We start from the raw sequence: 16055 nt of genomic DNA, 5'->3' as shown, positions 1-16055 counted from the left end.
CTCTCTCTCTCTCTCTCTCTCTCTCTCTCTCTCTCTCTCTCTCTCTCTCTCCCTCTCATTTTCTCTTTCTCTGTCTCAGGCTTACACATACATTAAAAAATCAGACACAAGTAACATACTTTATCTCCCACAAACGCACAAAACATTTAAAATAACTAGTTTCAAACTCAACCTTACGCAAAAACCAAAAAGCACCGTCAGCAGAATGATGCAAGTAAACATTTTGTTTTTCTCTTTAACTGCGCAGATTCTCAAACGACATTCCACAACACAAACTGATGCAATACATAATTATTTTCTAAACTCAGCCTTAGACAAAGAGCACTCGTCAGCAGAAAGCTGACAGTACACATTATGTTTTTACTTTGTTACTGCGTTGATTCTCACACTGTGTTCTACAACACAAAATGATGCAACCCTCATTTTTCAAATTTTCCCACGTCCTTGCTGATATGAAAACTTGTTGACGTTACAATTTTTTTTTTCATCTCACCCTGTAACCAGGAGAATTTGAGGGTTTTTAAAATTGTCCGATTAACAGTATCTCAGATTTTTGCAAACATGATAAACGCCCGTATCCTGCTTCCCGCCAGAGATCCGCTTGAAGTGGCGCGTTTCATCAAAATTCTCCGCAAACCTAATTTGTGTTTTCTGTGCACGTTATCTTCCAGCATCCATTCCCCTATTCCCCCCTCACATAAACTCTCCACAGAACCCATCTAAATCTCCAAGCAAAAGTGCTAACGTGAAAGTACTGTGTCAACTAATTTATTTTTTTTTAAATTTTTTTTATAGATTTGTTTGTTTCGAAAAGTGTTTTATCATTGTATGTTGTCGATGCGAACCCATCCTGTATAAATGGACGCCAACTGAGTACCTCAACTACTCAAAAGCAGCCACTGTTGGGTAAGTAAGTAGATTCTCTTTAACTTTTTAAGAACGTAATGGACACTTCTGTCCGATTAGCAGAAGACCATAGGCAATGTTACGATATTATATTTACAACCTTCATTTTGTTATTGCCTGATATTTATGTTCCTTTTTACTTTTGTAAAATAAGTCCAATGACTTTTCTGATTTCAATGGAACACCTCTGACCTGTTTTAAAAGTGTAACAGAGAGTACTATAAAATAACGTATTCTAGAGGCACTAGAGAAACATTGTGAATTAGACCCCATGCCAAGCTCTTTACTGACTGACTGTAGCGATGTGATTGCGCCTACGGTAACCAAAATCATCAATGATTCTTTAAAGAATGTAATAGTACCAAATTATTTTTAAAATGCTCCAGTAAAACCGTACTTGAAGAAACCATCCCTTGAGCAAAAACGAGTTGAAAAACTATAGACTAGTTCCAAACCTTCCTTTTCTCTCTAATAACCTTGAAAAGGAGGTCTTACAGCAACTTAATAATCATTTAAAATCCAACGAGCTTATCGAACACTATCTGTCACCTTACAGGGCTAATCACAGCACAGAAACAGCGCTGCTAAAAGTTGTAAATGAAATCCTTATGGAATCAGATGCTGGCAAAGTTGTAATGCTAAGTCTCTAGATCTGTCGGCAGCTTTTGACACCATTGACCAAGTAATTCTACTAATAAAAAGATCAGAATACTAAAGAAGATTAGAAAAACCATTAGGCCATCATGGTTCTGCACTCGAAAGGTTCAACAACTATTGTCAAATTTCTGCCAATCTGTTGGATAAAAGACATCAAGTCACAAAAGGGTGTTCTTCTTCTTTTTCTTCTTCTTCTTCTTCTTCTCCTCCTCCTCCTCCTCCTCCTTATTATTATTATTATATTATGTAGCACCATGCTATGGGTTTAATGCCCCTCTCAGTTCACACCAAAGTCCTTTATGTGAGTTTGATTTTCTTTTGTTGGAGAATTTTTTATTAAATGTCTCTGTTTTTTTGTCAGGATGTATCCAACACAAACAAACTAGGTCGAAGAAGCCTGCCTTATGAATGATCTCAATTTTGTAAAACATGTATCTCAGCTACTACCTTTTACCACTGCAGAGCTGAGGAAGAAAGTCTGATTCATTGTCCGTCTGCTTCAGAATAGAGACAAATTTTGTTAATAAAAACGCACAAATACTTGTCAAAACAATGCCTTATTGAGCAATGAACCATTGTTAGCCACAGTCCAATTGGATACTTAAAAAGCCAACTGTGCACTCACATCTTTTTTAAAAATAGGGTTCACCATTGCGTTTAATGAGTCCTAATCATATGGAACTATAAGTGATTTGAAATTGTCAAGGATACTGATTTTTGTTTAAGTCACATTACCCACTGAGTCTAAACGTCTGACATGTTGCTGTTCTGTATCAGTGACTTTCTAGATATTTTTTTAATAATAGTTTTCAATGTTATTTTTTCTTTTTACTGGATCATGAACAATCATTTTTAACTGTAGAAACACTAAATTCTGAGTAGACTTCTATGAATTTTTTGGGTCTATTGTTCTATTGTTCTTTTGCCGTTAAAAAAAGGTACAGTTATCTTGTACGTGCTGACTTGACAATATTTGTTGCAGAGAAAGTGTCAAAAGGATGGTTTTAATTTCTTCAGCTTCAATTTCGAGACTTTGTGCTATATTTGTTGCAGGTTTTTGTTTGAGGGACACCAGGGGACTTCCTTATACACCGGAGATTTCCGATGGGAGTTGAATCAGGCATCTAAGATGTCAGCTTTACATATCAATGAAAGGTAATGTTTTGGGGCTGTGCAGTATTATATGCTTAGGGGTTGTAGTCATTTTAATTTTTCAGCATGATATTGAAAGAGCCCTGTAGAAAATGAACTCATCATGCAAATGTGAGTACAGTATAGGTTATAACTGATTGTTTTGGGAACACAGTTAATATATTTTGTTTGTTTGATCAGATCAACTATTGTGGAAACCTGAAGAGAAGTTCTTTTTCTCCTTTTGTGTTAAATTGCTGGGAATTGGACTTGTAAGAGGTTGAAACCTGTCCAGTTAGGAAACTGAATTGAACATGTCCACCCTTGAGAACATTCAGTTTGTCTACACAAATAAACGTTACATTTAATGGCTTGTAATAAGTTCATTTCTTTCAAATGGAATATTTTTTAGATCAATGAATAGAGCGTTTACTTCATAATTTGACCTCTTTCCAGCTATTGCACTGAATGCAATTTTTTTTTTCTGTACTGAAAAATTTTATTTTGAACCCTCTGCTAACATAATTGCTGGAGGCTTCAGATTTGCACAGTTTAAACAGAATTTTTAAACCTCACCTATTTAAATTTAGTTTTGATCGGGTATTATTCTATGCTTTTTATTGTTAATAGTTGCTCATTCTTTTTTAATGTCGATTTGGTACCTATTTATTTATCTGCCATACAGAGAAAGAGAGAAGAGAGGAGGAGGAGAGGAGTTTTGTTTTCATTGTGAGCAATGGAAAGCACCTTGAGCCCAATTGGGAAGTGTGTTATATAAAATAATGGTCTTATTATTGTTATTGCTATTAGTATTATCATTATTATTATTATTATTGTTATATATTATTGGTGATGTCTGTAGCCTTGTGCTTAGGCTGCTGGACTCGTAATAGTGAGATTGCAGATTCGGGGGTTCGAGCCTCAGCTCGGTCGGACATTGTGTCCTTGGGAAAGACACTTTACACGAATTTCCCACATGCCTCGGTCCTTTCAGAGATGGACGTTAAACTCGAAGGTCCCGCCTCTTACATAACCTAACAGTGTTGATAAGGGCGTTTCAACCTCTACCATTTCACCATTTTTCCTGTATTATTGTTGTTGCTTTTGTTGATATTGTTATTATTTTCAAGCACTAATCCATGTTCATTGGGTCCTTCCAACATGGAGGGGATGTCAGTGGGAACATACTGAGTTGCTTGCAATATCCAGCTAAGCCTAACCCTGGGTAGTCACTACTTCAGTGCCAGAAGCAGGTCTTCTCTCTAATAATCTAAAAAAATTGTTGTGTATTACATCGCATTTGTACGTTTGAGTTCAATTCATGGCAAGAAGGATCAAAAGGTGACTGTATTCAGATAGTGGTTTGTTGTAGATTTTAAACTTGATATCTTTGTACTGTATGCTGCTTTTTGAATGACCTCCTAACATATCGCTACCTCAGAATTAGAAAGCTCTATCTGCACAGTAGGCCAACCTAGTTTAGAGAAATTTGACGTCTAAGATTTTGAGTTTCAAATCATGTCAAGCTTTTTGGAATTCAATTCTTTGAATGTCTTGATAACGACTCAGAAAAATCTTACGATTTTGATAGAGCAGATAAAATATTTTTTTTCTGACCTCATGGTTTTAGTAACTCAAAACGGCCAAAAATGTCAGATGGAACTTTGTAATTCTGAGGTAGCAATATCTTGCAAAGTCTTTTGTTGGTTTTTTTAAAACTTTTATAATGGTTTAAGTGATAGATTTTTATTTTTCAGCGTGAAAAACATTCGCAGCATGTACGTCGACACAACATTCTGTATCTCGGAGGCGTACCACATCCCTAGTCGTGTGCAGTGTGTGGAGGCCACAGTAGGTCTTGTCTCAGCCTGGCTCACAAACTCACCCCTCCACGTAGTCACCATTTCCTGTCCTGCCAGGTACGGCCATGAGCATCTACTGGTGGAGCTTGCCAGGCAGCTGGAAACCAAGGTAACGTTTGGAGTGTTGGGGTATCCGTTTTCAGTTGTTTGTTTTTGTACCGGTTGAGTTTCACACAGTACCAACACAGACAGTTAAGTATGAGATGAACTTTTTTTTCCTTTTTTTGGGGGGGGGAGGGGGTTGGTGCTCTTTAACTGTCCTTCACATTGGAATAAAGGAATGAATATATCATGTCAGTCACTTGTGTTTACTTTCTTGGTTTGAGTGTTACACCTAAAAAATTAAGACATTGTAATGCAGTCGCCCATCATACAGCGGGAGAGGGAGGGGAGGAGAGGGTGGGGGTGTTCAATTTTACTTTAACAGTCTTGGCTGTTAGACAGAGACTGATCCTTTGAAAGAAAGACATAATTTTTGGTCCGTAGTCAAGACACTGCAGAGATAAAAGACTTCTTCAGTGAAAGATGTGACTACAAGTGAAAAGATGGATCACGGCGCACCGGCAGTGGAATTTTAGTTGCCGCGGGGGGTTCCCCGCCGGGCGCCTTATCACGTCGGGGTCACGGGGGTCAGCTCCCTGTCGCCGCTCTGTCTGGGCCGATTTAATTTTTGGTACTTTTCAACGTACAATTTTAAGTGTATCCTTGTATTTATGGCAATTCTCATTTAGTGCACCCAAAGCATGCATTTCTGCTCTTGAGACTCAAAAAAGAACGGACGTAACTTGTCTGGTTGTTTCGTTAGACGCGCTGGAGTCGGCAATGCTAATTTGTAATTTATTTTTGACTAGCGTGAATGAAAAAAAATCAATATAAAAAAAGGCCTCGACAAAATCTGTCGAACTTTTGGAACATGAACGACATAGCATTGGTGCAGATACTCAGAAAAGATGGTATCTGCGCATACATTAGAAAGCTGTAATTTTGCAACTTTATCCATCGGGTACACAATACGCTATGAAGTAATTCCTCCAAATACAACTTTATGTGTCTTATATAATCGTGAATATTCGCATATTTTCTCGAAAGTTTATAAAAGTTACCAAGAAGTTTCTCTAAGAAAAGTGCAAATTGATTTTAGTGCCAGAATACATCTTCAATGTAATACACGCTTAAAACGCTTAGTCTAGGTTTTGTAAGTTGAGTGAATATTAGAGATGACTTCTCGTAATTGGGTTATAAGAATAATTTCTAGCTTTCCAGGGACACTGAATCAGCACCAGACTTTTCCAGCTTTATTTTTCGTTTCTATGACCATTTGCAATAACTGACAATGAGACTTATTTCTTTACATTCATAATTGTGTCCGCGCATATTTCCGACACAAAAACTAAGAATGAATATGTTAGCTGTCATTGTTTTTATTCCATACAAGAAGTTTATCTCTACTCATGTATTTACACGGTTTTGTGGCGTTTGTTAATCGCCTATATTATATCTTTTTAGTTGTATGAAGGCTGCCACAGACACAGCATAATTCATGAACAACCACAGAGTAACTTTCTCTTGTTTAATAGTAAAATAAGAGCTAACGCTGATCGTCTTTCATTAAAAAATGCAGATGTGCATCTTTCTTCTCTTATAACTTGACTATTACTACTAGCGCAAATTTAAGATTTCTCATGGTAAAAGACATGGTATTCGTAGTCAGTTTAACACTGATTTCGGAGAGATCTGTCGTGCCTTTTTTAAATTAACAATCATTCATTCATAAGTTTGTAACTACAATGGGACGAACTGGGTACTCTACAAATACTTGTCTAGAACAAAAACTAAAGCACAGAAATTAACCATTCTAATGCAGAATAAATCTCAAGACATTGAGCTTTTAGTACATCTGCTTGATGGTTTGCTGTGTGGGATGGGGAAGAAGTTATATCGTTTTAAAAAATGTGAACTTCCTAACCGACACCGGCAAAGTCGCTTCAGGGCTCATTAACCCCGTGACCCCGAGCCGGGGAGCTCTGGCGGGCTGCTGAAAGAATCAAGCCACTACCATGATGCATTTCAGCCTGCAAACTCCTACATTTGGTTTGAATTTTATTTTTGTGTTTTATCCCCCCCCCCTCCCCCTAGAATGTTTTGTTGTTGTTGTTTTGTGTTGTTTTGGTTGTTTGTTGGGGTTTTTTAGGGGGGGGGGGGGTTGTTGTTGTTTTTTTTAAATGGTTGGTATTAGTTAATCTTTCTTTAAATTTTTCTATCAGGTTCATGTACTCAAGTGGAAAAGTGACCTGTATGCTGAAATCCCAGGTTTAGAAAGCTACTTCAGTGCAGACCCAAATGAGACTCGAATTCATGCCTGCTCCTCCAAGGTATCATTTTTGTCTTGCCCCCACATTAATTTGCTCTTAGAATTATTTTCTCTCTGTTAAATGATGATGTACTTTTGAGAGAGAGAGAGAGAGAGAGAGAGAGAGAGAGAGAGAGAGAGAAAGAGAGAGAGAGGAGAGAGAGAGAGAGAGAGAGAGAGAGAGAGAGTATAAACTGCTGAAACCTTATTGAGACATTTTTAGTAGAAATGGTTTCTGCGAATGATGTATTTCAGATGAAACTTTATTAATTGCTATCTACCATGTGTATCCACACACACCTTCCTTGTGGGAGTCATACCCACTAAGGTCATTATAATTATTTTTTTTTAAGGCAAAAAATTGATAGAGACTGGACTTTTTCGATATTTATAGCACTGTAAAATAAGTTGTAAGTTCAACGTTTTTCCCTTTGGCCCTCGTCAGGAATATGATAAAATAATGATGATCATCATCATCATCATCATAGTAGTCTGCAAAAAGACAAAAAACAGTGGAGGCTGAAGAATTTCAAAAATTTGGTATGCTCAGGAACATTTTTGAAAATAATATTAATGCCATCATTATCATTATCATCATCATCATCATCATAATCATCATCATTCGCCTCTTCCACCTGAATATTAAGTAAATGACTGTAACTGCAGTGTATTTCCCTTGACATGATGAAAATCGTTCAGGAATCAGGTTGCCTCAGCCCTGAATATCAGGGCCAATAGGGGAAATGCGATATAATTCTGGCAGAAAAACAGAAGAACTTACTAAATTACCTTTTCCATGTGACAATTGAACTCATGTCTTTTGCATGCAAGATGAAGTGTCTAACCAGTACAATAAAGATGTTGGTGTTAACTTCATTGCAAGAGTCACTGCTCTCAAGTTTATTTTAATGCCTAGGGCTTTTGTACAAAATCAGGAGACTTGCCCAGGATAAGAAAAGGTGGAAAGTGTTTGTTTTTGGCCTACACCCTGATGCAGGGTGAGAGAGACAATGATGATGATGAATGGCTTATATGCGCACACTTTCTGTTACAGGGTGGTTTCCCTTCAGCATCTCGACTGCCTTGCGGACACCATCCTGTCAAGGGAGAAAAGTTTAAGATCATGAACATTCGCCCGTCTACAATGTGGTTTACGTCAGAGAAGACAAAGGCTAGCGCTGAGGACTTGGTGGTGGCTCCGGCCACTCAGAAAGGCTTGCATCGTGTCTGCTACTCCATGCATTCATCTTACAGGTCAGAGGGAAATTAGAATCTTGGGAAATTTATTGATTGTAAAAGATTGTTAAATGAATTAAATCCCCATTGACACACTTTTGATAATTAACTCCTTACCTCCGTCAAGCTGCCCCACCGGCTTGGGGTTGGAAATTCTGTGCCAGTGATCTGCTGTCAGTGGCTTGATCAAATTCCTCTACGACGACAATCACACTATAATACCTTTTGGCTGTCGTTTCTCTCACTATTTCATAGGATGAAGAACTCTATCAAAATAGTTCATTGGTTTTGATTTAACCCCATCACAACCAGGACCAACATTGTCTAGACCTATTTGATAGGGTTACGTAGCAGGTCTGGTAGTGAAAGGATTAATGACCCATTTAGTGACGTGCATGTCAATCACAGGTTTTGTACCAAAAGAGGGCATAGTGGAAAAACCCCTTCTAGAGATAAAGAGTTAAAGAGATGGTTGCTTCAGCTCTGCCTGTCAGGAATAGGTCAAACAGAGTGGGATTCAGTATCTTAGAAAAAGCCAGAGGTATGAATGGCGCTCTGTTAGCTTAGTTGTGGTATCATGCTGGAAAATTTAAGGCTCTCCATCTGTTGGGCTTGGTTTGTGGGTGATGGAAATAGAATCCGGAGGTCCCCCTCCCCTTTCGTTTTAGATAAACCTACAGTGTTTAAAGAGTCATCAACTGATTCAAACTGCAGATAATTTTGACTTCTAATGCAAATAATTTGTGACCGCTTCGTGACCTCACATGGTCTCACAAAAAGTTAATAAAGAAATATCTTAATTTGATAAAATCCCTATGTGTGGCATATATAGATGTTAAGAATTTAAAAATACTATTCAATGACACCAGAAAAAAGGATTGAAATGTAAGTGGTAAGGTAAAAGAAGAGAGGAAAGTGATGTAAAGAAAGGGAGCAAAATATAAAAGCCGCTCTGTGCAGCTCTGGGTCAAAACACAGGAGACAGTCAGACGCTGTGAGCGGTGCTGCGGGCTGAATCAGTTAAACAACAAGAGGATTATAAACTATCATCTTCTGTGGTCAAGAGCTTACAATTACCCCACTTGTGCTGGTTTGCGACACTGGCTTCAGTTGGTGTTATGCTGGACTACAAGTTTGATTCATCTCAGTGGTTGAAATGAATTGTATATTCAGGGTTTCTCTCAGAGGTGAACCATGCTGAACCCTTTGAGCCCTGACCTCCTGAGGCTACCATGCCCTTCTGCCTGAGCTCCTGAGCAATATATTACTGATATTTATATGATTGTCTGTGAAAAGATCAAACTAGTCCAATAGTTTAAATATGTAGGATATATGATAACATCCGATGCCAAATGTTCCACAGAAATAAGACGGAGAATTACAATGGCTAAGGCTAGTTTCAATAAAATGAGCCCAATCCTGAAAAATAGAAACATCTCAATGAACACCAAAATGAAATTTCTGAAATGCCATGTTTGGTCAACCCTTCTATATGGCTGTGAATGCTGGACAATCGCTAAAGACAGTGAAAATAAAATAGAAACAACAGAGATGTGGTTTCTTAGGAGACTGCTAAGAGCATCGTGGAAAGAAAAGAAATCAAATGAGGTAGTGCTTGATGAAGCCCACGTGGGACACTCAATGTTAAAAACAATCAGGAAACAACAAATGCAGTTTTTGGGACACCTGAATAGACATAAGGGTCTGGAACATCTGGCTCTCACTGGCAAAATTGAGGGCAAGCCAGGCAGGGGAAGGCCCAGAACAACATACTTAGGGAACCTAAACAATTGGGTAACAGGGAAAGATCAGGGAAACGTAGCTTTTTTTAGAGCTTCCGAGCAAAGGAATGAATGGAGAACTATGATCGCCGATGTCTGTCGCTGATCTGGCATTGGATGATGATGATATGATTGTCAGAATCATATTCCATATCCATGCTTGTAGTCCTTGTCATAACCAGTATCTAAATCAGAAAGATTTTCAAAATGACCAATAATGTCCTGTGTAGTAAACACTGTTTCATTTCCTGTCCATGTTTTGTCCCAGAATGGCGGAGTTTGGGACAGGGTCTCTTCTACCGCTGTACCGGTGGCTAGGAATACAGGTATTTTTATGCGCCACTGGTATACCAGTGGCAAGGACTCAATTTCCTTGACCAAGTACTTGTATTTTTCGTGTTCTTTTATCTTCTGCAGTCAGTTTTTCTTCCTGCTTTTTTTTTTTCAGCGAGATTCGAGATGTGGTGAGCTACCTTCAGCCAGAGAGGCTGTTTCCGAATGTCTTGCCTCAGTCAGATGCCACCATGAGCACGGTGCGTTTATATGAATTCTGGTCCAGGGGTGTTTTTGTATGTGCCAGCGCATGTCTTTACTTATATATGTGTATGTATGTGCATATGTGTTGTTTCAAGGTATATGATAATATTGTTAAAGTTTGATGTGGAAGAAGAAATTCTATGACCGAAAATCCAATATCTTATGCTTTTGGTCTACTTCTAATTAACTAAAGTTGCAAAAAGCAATTGAAACATATTGTTCTCTCCTGATGTTGCAATGCACTATGTTTTCTTCAGTAGAGTTAATTTGTTTTAATTTTGTTTTGTTTTGTACGTCACCTTGGACATTTGCATTAAAGTTAGTGCCGTGCTTCGGTTCATGGAATATGTAGTATGTCATATAGGTCTGCAAAAGGCAAAAAATGTGTGAAGAATTCAAATGTCAGTTGGTGTGTGAGCATGCTGCAGTAGATTTAACATTGATAAAATTATATGATCTATCACAGAGAATGTATAGCATGCAACATTGTTTTATTTCTAAAATTCTCTTTGTATTTGTAAAACAATTCATTCCGCATGTGAGATAATAATGAAACAAAACATCTTGTGCATGATGCAATCTTTTTCACTTTCCAGAAAGATAGCACATAATATGTCTCATACTAATAATTTTGCTGAAAAAAGTTTGTCACTTTCCTTGTGGAATTTCTAGGTACAGAAAAGATTGGACAGTTTTCTGAAGTACCCCCACAAACTTCGGCTAAAAACGACAGATTGTTCCTCTGGCCCAACGTTTTTAGGTGAACTGAGGACATTGCGAACAGTGAAACCTTTTGGTAACCTACCAGGTCTGTTGGGTAATTTTGTTATATATTTATTTTAGTTAGTGCTCCGGTGTGGTTTGCTCCTTCTTTCCTATCAGTCATCAGTCTGTTGCCCTTATGCCGTATCTATCCTCCTTTATTGTGTTTGTTACTCTCTTATAACACCTCTAATCTTTGGCACTTATGTGAACTAATTGTATTGCAAGTGCCGTAAAACTTTTACTCAAACATAAGTTGTTTTTCTCAAGTTTCAGGCAACTGTGTGTGTCATCATGGGTGCTCTAGTTTGTTTATCTTACAACAAACAGCTTTTTTTTTCAATTTTGGTAGGGGATTGACTAAACTTTTGTTTGGGCCATTGGCTAAGGCAGGACTTCTTTTCTTCTACGTTCCACTTTCTGTGTGTCATATATACTTGCAGTGTACAGTAGTCTCCGCCTAAACGCACGGTGCTCGAGAGGGCTCCTGAGCGTGTGTTTATACGGAGCGTGCGTTTACATGAACCTTTGCAAGGGGAGGAAGGGACACAGTCATCTCAATTTCTTATTACTCTAGTGACCTCCCTTGGAGCAGGGGGTCATTTTGGTCGGAAATGTGACGACACGTGACTGTTTAGTGAAGGATTTCCCGACAGGGGTTAAGAATGCAGAGACGTTGAGTGGGGGGGGAAACAAACTCAAAGTAATGAATATGCACTAGATTCTATAAACGTCGGGAACAGATAGCCTATGAGGAAACTGTTGGTGATAGTAATAGAGACGACGGACCAGCCACATGGCTTTCCAAGCGACCGCCCACAACCGTAAATTCATGCAGAATCATCCTCGAGAAACATTTTGTCTTGTGATTCGTTGAACAAAAGTACGTTATAAGTTCTTCGAGCGCAGCTTATTAGGCTTTCTTGGCTAATCTTTAATCCTATAGAGGCCTGTCTAGTGTTTTACAGCATTTACGCCTTTCGCGCTTCAGGCCTAGATCTAACCAAACATTACTCGCAGTCACTCAAACTCAAACACCAGTCAGAAACCTTCTCTCAAAGATACATCTCCAGTGACCAATCAAAAAACATTTCAGTCCCCCCAATCCCATCTCCCCCCTCACCCCCCAAACAAATTTACCGACCAGCCCGAGACCGAGACCTATGCGTCAGTGGAAAGTAGGGTGTGTAAACGTTGTCCATCACTCCCTTTGTACAGCATGAGGGGCACTCTCACCAAATATCTGGTTTTCTAGTAAATTCTAGGCTTGTCTTATGTAGCCTGTGCAGGTTGTCGTGAAAATTTCCCCTTGCCAAGCTTAAGTTGTCGGCGTGTTTCGAGGATCGGAGCGTGCGTTTAGAGGGAGTGACCGTTCGTTTGCACGTCTAAATTATATAGTAAAAAACCCGTCAGATGACGAAAGTGTGCGTTTGAGCGGAGTGTGCTTTTGTATGGCGTGCATTTAGGCGGAGACTACTGTACTTACAGGACTTTCAGATTTTTCCTAACCATATTGCAAGAAAAATTGGAGCTAGCTTTTGTATCTAGCATATGAATCCTTGTCTGTATAAATTTGGAATCAAACTACATTTGTTTTGATTTTTGCATAGCTAATGAGTGTTCTTTTTCTCCAGGCTAATGAGTGTTCTTTTTCTCCAGGCTAATGAGTGTTCTTTCATCCCCCTCTTTATATTACTGAATATTTCCACCTATTTAGATATGTATCTGTCAATTTACTCAATCCTTTGCATTTTTCTCACTTCTCATCTGAAGATACCCAAGCCAGTGACAGCCCAGATGATCTGGTGTTCAGTAGCCCGGACTCACCACTCAAGAGACCTGTCCCAACAGCTAAAAACCCCAGAGGCGTGAGAAACTTGAACTCTCTTTTTGGGAAACAAGCAAGTCCGGAATCTCCTAAAAGTTCTGCGTCTGCTGTTCACTCTTCTTACGAGGGCTCTGATCGTAATGAAGAAGAACTGGATATAGCGATTGAAGACGTTGAAGCTCCGAAAGAAATGGATTGTTTATGTTCCGGAAAAGAGGAAGAAAAAAGAGAAGATGAAAAGAATGAAGACGAGGAATCTTTTCGCTTGTACGTGAGTGGTGAATCCGATGTCTGTGATGATGATGAGGAAGACGAACAAGAAAATGACTTTAGTGAATACAAGATTCAGTTCTTTCAGATTGCTGATGAAGTCTCAAAATCAGTACTGAAATCGAGCAAATGGGATGCTGGATCCTCTTCTTTTGTTGATGATTTATCTAAAGGCAAGGTTGAGTCATCTGGAAAAATGAAAAGAAAATTCCATGTGTCTATAGATACACAGTGTGAAAAAAGCAATACTGAATCCAAATGTTCCAATGAAACAGATGTGTGTAAAGTGTCAGATGGTGACCATGAGGAAAAAGAACCCAAAAAATCTGATCATGTGTCATTACAAACAGTGTTAACGCTATCAGAAAGAAAACACCCTGATATAAATGAGGACCTCAACTCATCAGTTCAGGAGGAGAGTGATGAAGATTTTATTCCAAATTCACAGGAAGGAAAAGACCTGTCATACGCACTTTGTTTGGGAAGGAGAGATAGCCCTAGTTTACCACAGAATGAACTTGCCGAAGAGGTTGAGGATGAAGACTCAAGCCACTCTGAACCTCTTCTTGTCAACTCATACAGTAGCAAAAAAGGAACTGATGGTACTTTGGGAGATGTATGCAAGCACTCTGATAAAGGCAATTCAGTGAACTGTCCAGACGAGGATGTAATATCTATAAAGTCATCAGAGGAAATGAACGATTCTAATGCAACTCAAAGTTATAACTGTGACTTTCTGACTGTGAAAGAATCCTTTTCGGTGACTGAGGAAGCTGCTTTTACTCCTGTTAAAGACAAAGATGAAATTAATAAAAGTCTAAAGGAGAGCTCATCACCTTTAGTGGTTCATAGTGAGGTAGACAAAAGCTGTTCTTCAACTGTACAGGTGGAGGAGGAAAATTGTTTCAATTGCGAAAAACGAGATGTTCATGTGGTTAGTAGTAGAAAAACAAAATTAAAGGAAAATGATTATAACTGTAACAAATCAGGTGCTAAGACCATCAGTGGTAATAGTAACAGTACTCCACAAAGACTGAGTGAGAGGGCTTTGAAACCAGAAGGATTAGGAGAGAGACAGGATGGAGAGAAGTATAAGGGGGTGGTCAGGAAGAAATCATTGTTGTCATCGCCACCACCATCATCTTCTTCCCTCCAAGCTTGCCTGAGAGAAAGGTCGGTGTCAGTCCTGGTCAGTGAGGACGTCATTCATGTGGATGATGCTCAAGATGACGATATTGAATATCTCTTTGATGAAAAACCAGAGACGGAACAGAATCAAGAGGCCGTTAATGGGTCTGACGGGTGGATGTCGAAGCAGAGCAACCAGCAAAAAGGAATTCCTCATACGTTCAGTTTGAAAAGAAGATCCTCACCAGTGACCTGTGGTAAAAGAACTGATAAGAAGCAAAGAAAAGTGACGGGTGGAATGCCAGGTCAAGAAGTGGTAGATTTAACTGATGATTTATAAGCCTTCTAGTGATGATAAAACTGAGTGCATTATATTGTGATAAAACTGAGTGCATTATATTGTCCGTCAGCTGTTCAGATGAACTACGCCCAAAATTTTGAAATTTTTTTCATGCAGTTTTCCAATTCTATGGTACCGGTTGCATGGGCTCAAGAAATATTTTGTTGAAATTCAAATTCTGAATGATGAAAAAGCAAGAAAATATACATAAGACAATGTAGTTACAATTGTTTAAAGAATGAAATCGTTTTTTCACTCTCCAGGAAAATTTTGCTTCATACTTGTACATACGAACAGCTTGCCAATGCAATAATTATTGTACTTTTAATTGTGGCGTCGGTGGCCTAGTGGTTAGTCTACCGACTCGTAATCATGAGGTTATGGGTTCGGGGGTTCGAGCCGCGGGCCTGATGTTGTGTCCTTGGGAAAGACACTTTACACGAATTTTCCCCACTTCACCCAGGTGGGAATGGGTACCCAGCTACATACAGGGAAAGATCTTGTCAGTTTGTTAGTGTTTGAGCGCTTAACCAGCTGCTTGCACTGCATGCTTCCCGGGAAGCTGAGAATGTTTCTGAGTGTTCTATGGTCTGCTGGGGTAATAATATAGTGTAAAGCGCATAGAGCTTGCTTTCGAGTGGGGACATGTGCTATACAAATGCTATTTATTATTATTAATTGTACTCCCTACAACCTTCATTTTCTGGTTGGCATTGACCCAAGTAGACGTCTTGTACAACAGCACCACAAGACATGATACGGAGGTCAATACAGTGAGCCTCAAAAACTACCATGTGCAGGGAAGAAACACAGTCTGCTCGGTAGAATTTTTTTAGTGACAACTAATGATTAACCCCTTGACTGCTAACCGTATATATGCACTTCACATGCTTAACAAATGCCCCCTTGCATAAGACATCACAGGTCACTATCTTTAATCGACGTTTGTTCGCTTATTATAAGAGGCAGATTGAGAAAAGTATATCAATAGAAGGAGAAATAAAGAGATAAAATCATCCATTGACAAAGACTGCATAGAATTAGAACAAGCCATAAAACTGAGAGTTTAGCCTCCGTACAAGATACATTTACAAAGCACTGGACAGCAGAATATCGAAACATATGAGATACGTTTACAGCTCATAGGGTTTAATCTATGTACATGTATATTTATATATTTCTATAAACAGCGAAAGATCTCGTCAGTATGTTAGTCTTTTAGCGCCTATAAAATGGCAGCTTGCACTGTATGGTTCCCAGGAAATTG

General features: G+C 38.8%; 1 protein-coding gene across 2 annotated transcripts in view; it reads left to right on the top strand.

The window, feature by feature from the left end:
• Positions 1-14981, top strand: part of LOC101851265 (protein artemis) — a 23191-nt gene extending 8210 nt beyond the window's left edge. Inside the window, exons 7-13 of one of the 2 annotated variants that reach the window (XM_005097813.3) lie at positions 2617-2718; positions 4452-4665; positions 6821-6928; positions 7961-8160; positions 10372-10456; positions 11133-11268; positions 12996-14981. In XM_005097813.3, coding sequence (XP_005097870.1) covers positions 2617-2718; positions 4452-4665; positions 6821-6928; positions 7961-8160; positions 10372-10456; positions 11133-11268; positions 12996-14788 — 2638 coding nt within the window. In that variant the 3' untranslated portion in view covers positions 14789-14981. Of the gene's footprint in view, positions 1-2616; positions 2719-4451; positions 4666-6820; positions 6929-7960; positions 8161-10371; positions 10457-11132; positions 11278-12995 lie in introns of both variants that reach the window. The other variant, XM_035969651.1, reaches the window with a different exon arrangement.
• The last annotated feature ends 1074 nt before the right edge of the window (positions 14982-16055 follow it).

The sequence above is a fragment of the Aplysia californica genome, unplaced genomic scaffold (genome assembly GCF_000002075.1).
Source record: "Aplysia californica isolate F4 #8 unplaced genomic scaffold, AplCal3.0 scaffold00164, whole genome shotgun sequence".
NCBI lineage: Eukaryota > Metazoa > Mollusca > Gastropoda > Aplysiida > Aplysiidae > Aplysia > Aplysia californica.
Note: the sequence above shows the minus strand (reverse complement) of the source record. Positions and strands in the feature narration are given on the sequence as shown.